The sequence below is a fragment of the Pteropus vampyrus genome, unplaced genomic scaffold (assembly GCF_000151845.1).
Source record: "Pteropus vampyrus isolate Shadow unplaced genomic scaffold, Pvam_2.0 Scaffold41, whole genome shotgun sequence".
In the NCBI taxonomy this organism is placed as follows: Eukaryota; Metazoa; Chordata; class Mammalia; order Chiroptera; family Pteropodidae; genus Pteropus; species Pteropus vampyrus.
The window spans coordinates 5740574-5752561 of NW_011888822.1; the positions used below are offsets into that span (position 1 = coordinate 5740574).

General features: G+C 34.0%; 1 protein-coding gene across 15 annotated transcripts in view; it reads right to left on the reverse strand.

The window, feature by feature from the left end:
* MAGI1 (membrane associated guanylate kinase, WW and PDZ domain containing 1) overlaps nucleotides 1-11988 on the reverse strand; it is a 570532-nt gene that overhangs the window by 98953 nt on the left and 459591 nt on the right. For all 15 annotated transcript variants that reach the window (XM_011358470.2, XM_023529697.1, XM_023529692.1 and 12 more), the window contains exons 4-5: nucleotides 8803-9009; nucleotides 5076-5277 (exon numbers count right to left, since the gene is read on the reverse strand). In XM_011358470.2, the coding sequence (XP_011356772.1) occupies nucleotides 5076-5277; nucleotides 8803-9009 (409 nt within the window). The remainder of the gene's footprint in view (nucleotides 1-5075; nucleotides 5278-8802; nucleotides 9010-11988) is intronic.

Here is an 11988-nt window from a genome sequence, read left to right on the forward strand (position 1 = left end):
AGAAGTGTGTTTCTAAGTTTTAGAGATTTTCCTACTTTAATATTCAGCTCTTACTTTTTTCTGATTAATGTTTCAAGATATATTTTTCCAGACTTTTACTTCGACTTACCGATATTGTTTTATTTGAAATAAGTTTTGGTAGATAGTATATAGTATGGTCATATTTCTAAATCTCTGTCATTTTCTATCTTTTAACAGCTGTATTTAAATTCATTTAATGCAATTATTGTGTTGGACTTGTCTTCCATTTTGTTTCCTATTTGTTTTGTTTTTCTCATCACGTGAGAACACAGAAAGAAGACAGCTGTCCATGAACCAGAAAGTGAACTCTCACCAGAAACAGAATCAGCTGGTGCCATGATCTTGAACTTGCCAACCACTAGGACTATGAAAAATAAATGTTTGTAGTTTAAGCCATCTAGTCTATGCTATTTTTGTTACAGCAGCTCAAATAGACTGACTGTATAGTCCCTTGCTATATATAGTCATAAATGTATATATAATAAATACATATATGTACATACATTATACCTTAACACTTCCTCATTTATAATGAAATTGTCTTAAATAGTGTTCTCTACATACATTTAGAAACATATTAGACAGTATTACAATTTTTGCTTCACCCCTTAAACTTAAATCGAAAATGAGAAGAAAAATGTATTTTATTTATGCATATTTTTACTCTTTCCATTGTTCTTCCTTCCTTTCTGATGTTCCAAGATGATTTCTTTCATAATTTTCTTTTTATCCTTTAGCTATTCATTTAGGAGAAGGCTGCTAGTGAGAAATTCTTTTAATTCTCCTTCATCTAAGAATGTCACGGTTTCCTTTCATTTTCATTAGATATTAATTTTACTGGATGTAGAATTATGGGTTGCTGCTTCTTTTCCTTCAGCACCTGAAAAATGCTGTGTCACTTCCTTCTGACCTGTGGCTTCTGATGAGAAATATGCTGTAGTTTGAATTGCTTCACCAACATAAGTAATGTGTCATTTCTCTCACTGTTCTTAAGATTTTTCTTTGTTTTCAGAAGTTTGATGATAATGCGTCTTGGTATAGTTTTTAGAGGGATTTATCTTGTTTGAGTCCACTCAGCTTCTCTGTAAATTTCTTTGGCCAAATTTGGGGATTTTGATCTTCAGGTACTTTTTCAGGCTTACTCACTTTCAATTCTCCTGGGATTCCGATGGCACAAATACTAAATCTTCTGTTACTGTCCAAAGGCCCTTAAAGCTCTGTTCAAATTTTATGCAGTTTATTTTTTCTCTGTTGTTCAGAAAGGTAATTTCTATTTTCTATCCTAAAGTTTACTGATTATTTCCTCTCTCCTTTCCATTCTGTTGTTAAATCCATCTACTGAGCTTTTTATTTTGCTTATTGTTTTTCCATTCTAAAATGTCCACTTTTTGTCTTTTTTTGCTTTCCTGAGGCTTATTTTGTGCTGAAACTTTCTATTTTTCCATTTGTTTCAAGCATATTTATAACTGCTCAATATAAATAAAGCATATTTATATTGCCCATGATGGCTGCCTTGAAATCTTAGTCAGATTATTCTAACATATCTGTTATCCTGGTGGCATCTACTGGTTATCTTATTCACTCAATTTGAGATTTTTCAAATTTATGGTATAACAAGGGAATTTTTATTAAAATCTGAACATTGGATTATTATGTATAGCATTCCAGAAATTATTTAAACCTTATATTTTAGTCGACTTTCCCTGAAACTGCTCAAACAGAGGGTTACTTCTCAGTGGGGGTTAAAGTCCAGGGTCCCCATTTGGCCTACACTGACACCCAAGGGAGTGAGAAGCTCCTTGTTACAGCTGAGTGGAGATGGGAGTTCCGGCTTCCCACTGGATCTCTGCTGATACCAGCTTGGCTGTGAAGGGTGGGAATATCTCATTACTGCTTCCAACTTGGTTCCACTGACTCCACGGGGGAGGGGGAGACTCTTTACCATTGGATGGTGGCAAAGTCCTGACTTTCCACCAAACCACTTTTAATATCATCTTAATGGGTAGGAGGCAGCTGCCTCATTACTGCCAGGGCAGGGTGAGAGTCCAGGCTTTCTCCCACATGGCCTCCATTGAGTCCACATGGAGAAAGAGGGAGTGCTCGATACTGCCTGGCTACAATCAAAGTCGCACCTCTTGCTGAGCCTTTTTTGACACCACCCCAGCAAGGAGGTTTGGGCTCCTAGTTACAACCTGTGGAGGATAGAGGACTAAGCTCCCCATCTGACCTTTGCTGCTGGGAGGGGCCACAGGATTTTCTGTGTTGTTGGCCAGAGTCCAGCAGTTATTGAATAAAAGCTTTCTGTCTTGTAGGCTGCCCTTTTCCTGGTCCTTTGGCTAGAGAGAGCAGGCTTTTATAAGGGCTTTTTTTTTTTTTTTTTTTTTTTTTTAATTTCCCTACTGGTTTCTGGGTTACTGGTTTTGTCTCCCTACTGGTGTTTCTGGGTTACTGGTTTCTTCAGCTCCACGTTTGGGATATAAGAGGTAAAAAGAAAACTCAGGGAACTCACCACCTATATTCCTTTGATCTCAAGCCCCCTTGCTGGTCTGCCTTTTTTCCTCTTTTCGAAGTCTTATATTTGTTTTCTACATAATGTCCAGAGTGTTTGTTAGTCCATGTTTGGTTTTTAATGTTCTTTTAAATTCTAGCATTTCTCAGATTTCTCATAAACTGTAAATATTCACACATATACATAGAACAAGGTACATCTGATTTCACAGAAATTTAACTTTGCTATCCAAAGTAAGATATTGTAAGATGAAGTTCTTTAGCATAAAGGACACCTGAAAACTCATTAACCTAGATATATAACTGAGGCTAAAATATAAATGTTGTGTACCTAATAACTTAATACCTATGGCTGCTGACCAAACCCTGTAATTGTCATAAGCCATACTTTTGAATAATTTTTCTATTAAACATTAGGCCAGTGTTTAAATGAAACATTAGCATCAGTTAAAAGCTAAATTAGGTTATGGAAGTAAGCAAATCACTGTATTCTCCTGTAAGTGAGCCAGAGTCTTGGGTCTTCACTAACCATCAAAATAACCAGCTTTCTTTTTTTCAGATTTATGAAGTGTTTACAAAAATGGTACATTCTCTTCCAAGAATTTGAGTTTTACATATTACTCTGTATCAGGAATTCCTGTGATACTTACTTCTGCTCAATACAATTTTTTCTTACTAATGAACATAATCTCAAAGGCAATTTATTGCAAAAGCTGAGTACAAAATCCTAAGCTTACAGCTGACATCCATTTTTATAACAAGGTTTAAACTCTGTAATAACCAAACGATGATGAAAATGGTAACAGTTACGATAATGCTCACTCATTAGTACTAGCCCAAATACCTTACATCCATTATCTCATCTAATTCTCATGACAATCTGACAGTGCAGGTATGATTCATAACGTTCATGTCCTTTCTGAGATGCAAAGAGGTAAACTCAAGTTCCCAAGGTCACACAACTAGTAAGTGGTAGAAACAACATGACTTTTTAGGTGACCCCTTAACCACTATACTTCCCCAACTCCCAGAGGAGGAAAAAAAAACACACTACATCTTCCATTCTCATCTTTAATAAGCATTTGTTGTTAACATGAAGGCAGAAACGTGGCCTGCTCCCTCCTTCTGGGAGGAAAATTACACAGGAGCTCTAGTTCGCTTACATCAGATTTCCTAGGTCGGTTTTGAAAGAGAGTGTTCTGAGACGCAAATCTTTTCCTTCACTCCCACCACTTTAGGAAAATTATATTTTCTTATCTTCACTGATTTTCCAATTATGAAATATATGTTCATGTATATTTTTGAATGGAAATACACATTCAAGCCACACAGAAATGTATAATGTAGTTAAAAAAAATTTTAAATTCCTTAGTCAAATTCAAGTGTTAAGATACTTTCAGAATTTTGCTACATATAGAACTACATCTACATATTCACAGAAAAATGTACACATATAATACACGTGTGTGTATATATCCATATATTTTAATAAAATGAGATATTTCATATATCGTTTTGCAATGCCCCCCCTTTGTTATTTTTCACTGAACAGCAGACCTTCATCTTTAACCTGATTGAGTATAATAGATTTATCTATGTTTTTATTTATTTTGTAGCTTAATTAGCCATTTTGTTTTTCCTTTTTAGTGGTATACAAAACTATGGTGAATCTTAATAGATAATCTTAATAATAGAGCCAAAGTACAGCATTTTAAAAATGGACTATTATTGGTTAGGAAATTATATTATCTTAATTTTTTTCAGTATAGTTTCAATTATATGTATTTTTTCCTGTTCAGTAAAGATTATTTATTAAATGTTTAACTATATGATATTATTATAATTCTAAAAGACTTTTTATATTTATATATTCTCAAACTTCAATCCACATGCCTTGCACCATATAAAAAAATAACTAAAAATAGATTGTAGACCTAAATGCAAAATGTAAGCTATAAAACTTCTAAAAAAAAAATTAGACTGCTTTATCACTTTGAGTTAAATGGAGATTTCTTAGCTACTACACTAAAAGCACAATCCACAACGGAAAAAACTTGATAAATTAGACTTCATAAAAATTAAGAATTTCCAGCTTTTTACAAGACACAGACAATGAAAAGAAAACTCTGACTTGGAGAAAATGTTTGCAAGTCATAGATATTATAAGAGAACTGTATCCAGAATATACGAACTCTAACAACTCAACAAAAAGAAAACTGCAACCCAATTAAGAAAAGATAAGCAAAAGATTAACCTGTTTTTAATGGCTAAATATATTCTTTATGTTTTATACCATAATTTATATGTACACCATAACTTAGTTGTCTAACTCTTTGGGGAAATTATTAACCTTATGTTTTCTCAAGCTATTCAGGCTCAATGATTTAGATAACATGCTAATTGCATTTTTTATACAAAGCTTGTTGTAGGTGAATATTATCAGTGTGGGGTCAATCCTTTTATATTTAATCTACATCTAGAAGAAAGGGAAAGAAAGAGAATAAAAGAAAGGGAGAGATTCAGGTAGAAAAAATGGTATACTTTACTCTATAAAATAGACTTCTCCATTTTCGGTATAGGCCATCTCCCAGTTTTCAGGTAGAGGACCTAAATTATCCTCTGCAGAAAGAGGTAGGTATTGAGGGAACTTCTGAGAAGCGTCCGTGATGGGAGCAGCGATGATGCTACTATTCACAGGCGGTAGCGTTGTTTCTTGGAGACTGTGCTCTTCTTGATCACCAGAATCGGCTATTTATTTATTGGAGAAAAAAAAAAAAATCAATCATACGCGAAACTGGGCTACTAGGCCAAGTAATGTATGGATCTATGTTCTTAAAAAGCCCTCATCATTTCCTAATTTCTGACCATTGACTATATTGTTTTATTTAGATAAAAGTTCTTTTAATGAAAAACATCAAAATGATGAACCAAATTTATTTTAGCTAAAAAGAAAGAAGAGAAAAACGGTTCAAATAATGCATTGCTTACAATCTTAGAAATGTCAAAGAAGAAACAAATTCATGACTCAAACCCTAAAGTTTCTTAAACTAAGAAGGTCATCAAAACACAGACTGAGCTGTGCTCTTATTCCAGAGGTATCATTTGGTTTTATGACTCAAAAGACTTATGAAGGTAAGAAAAAAAGTCCTGCTGAAAACAGATATAGTGGCATTATTGTCCATTTTGTAAAAATTATTTAAAACATTTTTGGTAGATAGTGGCAAAGATCAAAGACTGACAAATCAAGCTGGAAAGTACAAAAGAGTTTAGAATATAGAGACAGCTAAACCAATGAGTCAGATTTGAGTCTCTTTTGCCAAAGTGAGGAGAATGTTCCTGTGAAAACCAAGACAGTTACTCCTAGAACAAGTACCATGTGGGTGGACTGATTTGACTTAGGCCTTAAAAGAGGGCTCTAAGTACACGAGTCTCCTTGCCTTCTTATTAACTAGAAATGTCTAGAGGTGATGTCATTAAAACATCCATAAGAAGGTAATACCAACATTCGGCTTGAATTTTTATAGAGGCTAATGATGTTAAATGTCAGTCTTTATGGGGTTTTAAAACATAATAATCAAGGGATGGAGTTATTTCCTATCTCCCACAGTAATTCTCCTATAGACATTTCTGATTTACTAAAAGCAGATTGAGGAAAAATAAAAGGCTGTAAATCAAATCTTTCTCTGATGTGTAGCTCTCAACGACACACCTGAAAACAAAGTAATTCAATAGTTGGATAGAGGACATGTGAAACCTATTAAACAACCACTTCCACCAAAAATGTACCACATTGAAGAGGCTATGGTCTTTCCTTACTCTGCATCTATCTCCTCTTTTTCTGGTACCACCACTCAAACCTCCCTTTAAAAATCACTCTCTCTATTCCAGGTGTATAGGTGGGGACTGACTCAAATCTCTAACTCATGTGGTGTGCTCAAGCCAAACTCTTTTCAGCATATGATCCAAGGAAAATCAATAAATGTTAAACATGAAAATTCTTCTCTATCAAGCAAGCAGTGGCCTCTTGATGCTGAAGTTATTAAGCCGATAACTTCTCATGCTGCAGATGCTGGTGAGACCTGCTGAGACTTACGCCTACAAAGAGTAAAGCAGAGATGAAAGAAACAGGAAATCACCTAATACCCCTGATGAGCCTCAGTTACTTAATCTCCTAAATATTCTTTCCTTCTTAAATCAATTTGAGTTGGTTTCATAATTTTCATATAGTTAGTTTATTAATCTGTACCCCTGGGTACAGATTAATAAACTAACTATAAGCTTGAAGGAAAAGAGAAATTAGGACAACAGAGAAGAAACATTTTGAAATTTTACTAATCAATAAAGAATAAATTCAAAACTTGGCAAGAATTTAGAGATTTATTCTTAATTCTCCAAGATGCAATACATATTCATTTCTGGTTATCTTTGCAAGGTCTTCCACTTTTCTCACTTAGTGTACATAAGAATCACCTGGGGAGATTGTTAAAACACAAGACCTCAATATTCTACTGTCGCTTTATGCTTAGAGTGGCTGGTAGATTGTTAGTTAAAGTGGTTCAGAGTACAAAATGTTTTGATATTGAAAGACATTAAGACATCAAAATATTAGCTCTTTTAAAAGTAATATTAACTTAATAATCTGCTTTCATATCAATGAGGGCTACTACAAATGGCTAAAATATTTATTTCTAAGTAGATGAAATCAACTGATTTCAATAAAGACATATGTAAAATTTGGCAAATTTCTCCTAGCTATTGCAACTAGAGGTTGGCCACTGGCCTAATACATTCTAAATGAGAAAATGAAAATTTTCATGCAGTCAAATTCTTAGAGCTAGAAGGGGGAACTCAGACATGATTTAATCTTAACCAGTCATTTTATAGATAAGAGAAGTTAGATATCATATTCATAATAAGACTACCAAGAACCAAGCCAAGATCCCAAACCAGGCCTCCTCCTCTTTTTCCCAATGTTCCTTATAGAAGTCTTAGGCTATTGTTATGACAATAAAGTCATCAAAAGATGTTTTTAATTGCCATCTTGGAGAATTTTAGGCTTTTGAAATTGAATAAGAAAACCTCAGAGAGGCCCATACAGGCTACAGAAAGCATTGGACCAATACAAACCTTTTCCTTAAATATTCTATTAGACTTGGTAGTACAAGGAGGAAAATACAGAGTTAACTAATTTCCCTTTTATTATGGTTAAGTCTAACTAAATAATGACTGAAATGCAGTGAAGTCAGAAAAGGCCAATGTGAGAGAGGAAGATCTCATAACGCTGCAAATGGATAACTCCTGGAGAACTATAACCCTGAAATATTGAAGAAAATATCAAGTATAGGAAAAATAAAAGACACAAGATATTCTTCAAAGTCAAAACATTATAGACTGGAGTAACTCATGTTTACTGCAGTTGTTACATCTGAATTACTGTATAAGGTCAAACTCCCATATAGTGAAAAACATTTTTGAACAGTTCTAGGTCACTGCACTAACCCAGGAAGCATATATCACAGCCTCTGTGAATGGTGCCTTCTGGAAAAGTGCAAAACCCGACTTGTATAGCCTTGTCTAGAGGCCTTGTCCTTAAAGATCCCTTTATTAAATACAGCATATTTAAGCATGGAGGTAGGTAGCCCTGAATATATATAAATATATAATGCTATGAGTAATACATGTTATATAATATAGAATGCATATTCAGGATATAATCTTACAGTATTTTTTCCCCATATTTCTCATAGGGCATATAGTAAAATTTGCCAATGCTAACTGAGCACATGATATATTTCTACCATATCTCTTACAAAGGTATGACATAAAAGGGTACTGCTGGCCTTCTATACAGCGTCAACTGTTACTAAATTGTTAAACAAATTCTCATATTTCTCTTTATAAGCAATTTAGCTATAATTATGGATCAGTGTCAAGGCCAAGAAATAAATGAACAAAATACAAATATTCTTATATATATCATTTTGAAGACAAAGAAACAATGCTAATTATTCTTGACTTTCTTCTACAGATAGTTCCCTCCAGTCCCTTTAAGATACTTGGTTGTAGTTAAAATAGTCTTGTGAGGAAGCATGAAAAACAGACCAGGGAAAAGACCACCTCCCACCTCTTCCAAGCATTATGTGGTTAGAGTTTGAATTCTGGTGACACTTCTGAATTCCTAGCGAATAGAAACGTTCTCACAATTCTTTGTAAAGGCCTCCCGTTGCCTCCTTTCCCCAAGTTCATGGAGGTGGAACATCGTCTAGTCTTTACCTGTAAAGCTACTGTTCATTTCAGGAACATCATCCTCCTCCTCATTCTCTGCATGGACTATGCCAGCATTTTGCATATCATTGTAGGACTTGGTTCTCTTTGGAGTCGACTGCTTGGAGCCAGACTGAAGGTTTTGCAAGGCATCCGTTGTGATCACTTTCCCACTGACTGGCTGGCTAGGAGGTTTGGGTGTCCCATAATAGTTTCCTAGGAGATAGAGAGACACATTTGCATGTTTCAGAAAGAATACTTTGTTTTTTTTTTTTTCAACACTTCACATCCAAATTTCTCAGCACATTTAAAAAGTATGCATTTAAACTGAAAAAAAAAAAACCAACAAAAAACCCAGAGCAAATTTTATTTCTAAAACTGGTTAGAAAAGATGTTTCTATCTAGCTAGACATGATTTCAGAAGCAAGAGGGAAAGCTGCTTTGTTTTGGTGCAAAGAACTTTCCAGGGCTAAAAACAAAGGCAGCTGTGCGGAATAACAAAACTTCACCCTCATTACATTTGAATTTCAATTGGTTATTTACCTTTTTACATATATGCACTAGCATAATGCTGAATCCAATTTAGACTGAGCCTCACAGAAAATAAAAAATTCATTACTGCCGGCATCTTTACAAGCCTACCAAGTTGAGGTCACCTTCCCTTAATAAAAGGACTCTTCAAGAGGGAACCAGGGCAATATTTAGAAAGAAGGACAGTGAACACCACGTGTCGCCTCTTTAACTGAATGGCAGGCTTGACCTTCAGGGTCATTCAGGGTGGGAACAACCTTGCTAAGTTTTAACAGAAACTCTGCGTCAACTATGCCACCCCTGTGGGTCACCCTTTTAGTAGCTGCCCATCTTCTTTCAGCCACTTTTCTCCAAAGTTTGGTTAAGGTCCGACCATAATGTGCTTGTTGATTCTGAGGTACATGGCTGAATTTTGCATTTTAACGTGTGTATATTTTTAATGTACACTAAAAAAAATGTAACCAGCAAATTATGGTAGAAATATAAAGTTTACTTATAAAAATTAAGTGAAAAAAACAATATTTTTTAAAATTGACTTTTTAAACTTGAAGTTTAAAAATGCAAATATATAGAATAAGAAATTAATCAACTTAATAAAGAATAGCAATGGTAGTGATGAGTTTCCTTTTGAAAATTTAAGTTAGAAAGTAAGCTTTTTAAAGAAAACCTTAATAATAATAATAGACATTACGTTAAGATATGGACAAAATCATGAAGGAGATTCATAACGGCCCAAGTTTGGGAAAAAAAGCTTATAATTAATAATATTCTGTGATTACATGATAAAAAAAAATCAGCATTAGAATGCCACTGACCTATTCACCATCCCACATCTTTTAGAGTATGCCCAAGAAAACAAATTATATTGAGTCCTTCAATAAATCATAAGCAAGATTTATAATTCTGTGCTTAGTAAAGTAGAATTTATAAATCACAAAGAATTCTGTGCACAGTTTTTTTTCCAAGGATGCCAAAGATTTCATCTCATTGTCTAACCTCAGTAAAAAATTACATAAAATCTACATTTATTATACAAGGACAAAAGAAAAAAGTGACAGTAATATGTTGTTCTGCATTACACACAGGTGATGAAGAATTTGCTTGCATTAAGTTTTATCTTTATAATTAAAATTCTTTTTTACCAAAATTATTTCTTTAAAATATTTTTTAATCGCCAAATTATAAATAGACGCACCCACTTTCTTTGAGCGTGGTATAACAGCGTGTCAGCGTAGGAAATTCTGAACACGCAAATTGAAAAGTGCAGTAGACTAAGGGGTACCATGCTTGAATTTGAAGGATACCAGACAGCAATCTAATAAGCACATTCTTGCGACTCGTACTCAATCATTACAGTTTTTTCACAGAATGTGATAGACCTATCAACTCTTCAAAAAAACTCTTTCAGGTTTCCAACGTAAAGGTACAGGTACTGAGTAGAACCAGCCTCAAGAAAGGCATCCTATGTGTGCTTTTATGGAGTTCACACATGCACAAGGAAGAACTAGTACATGTAAGAAACAAGACTCATCTTGCAAGACTCATCATCAAAAGATGTCCATGCTTTCTTGAAGTTCAAACTAGGTCACAGTGTTGACTTTTTCATTAAGTGAAGACTATTAGTGAGGTTTAAGAAAGTAAAGAAGCTAACTACTAAAAAAATTCTTTACAGTGAACAAAAAATAGAGACAAACCTCTACTGAATTTAATTCTAATTCTTTCCAATCACTATTTCACCAAAACACCATGTAGATTTTTGAGTTACGGTTTAAACTAAGGTCGATGTCTATACGAATCTTCCATTGAAAGATGTCACTAAAGGATGGAACCCTTAATTCATAATTTTATAAGATTATAATCATATCACTCTTTTTCAGTGCCATTAAATCGAAGCAACACTCATAAGACATCCATTGTCAATTAAGAATCAATTAAAACTTAGATATCCTCAATTTATGACAGAAATAAATGTTTGGAAAATAAAAGTTCTACCTAAATTTGACAAATATGCATGAACTTTCATCAGTTTTCAAGGTCAGGATCTTTCTTAAGTTAATAAATGACTAACAGATTTCAAAATGTGACTAAAATCTCCCCTAAATGATCTGCTTATTCATAGTTGTTTCTTGGTTCTGGAAATTAATTTAAGATGGACTGAAGGCAGATAAAGTACATATTATTAGTTGAACTACACAAAATTGCTATTATAGAAGACAAACTGTCAAATATCAGCAGTTTCATTTGGGTTAATCTAATGTACAGGCATTAGCAGTATTCAGCACACTGTGGTGGAAAAGAACTAAGAAGAGAAAGAAAGCTCAGGGTTCAAACCCCAGCTTTACCACCCACTAATTGGCTATATGTCCCTGGGCAAGTTATTCCACCATTCTGTAAAAAGTCTTATCCTCTTTTCTAAAACTAGGATTCTAAGAGAAACTAGTTTTTACTTAGAAAATTTGTTATGAGGATAAAATGCATTTAAAGTCTTTAGCCCATGGTAAAGTCTGACGCTAGAGTGAAGCTGGATAAATGCTTATGAATGTCGATAGTGTATGTTTTTAATCTTTAAAAAGAGGATCATTACATCTTGTTGGGAAGATTAATGAGACAATGTGTCTGAAGTGCTTGCCACTTGGTAACCTATTATTATTTATTCCTTGATGT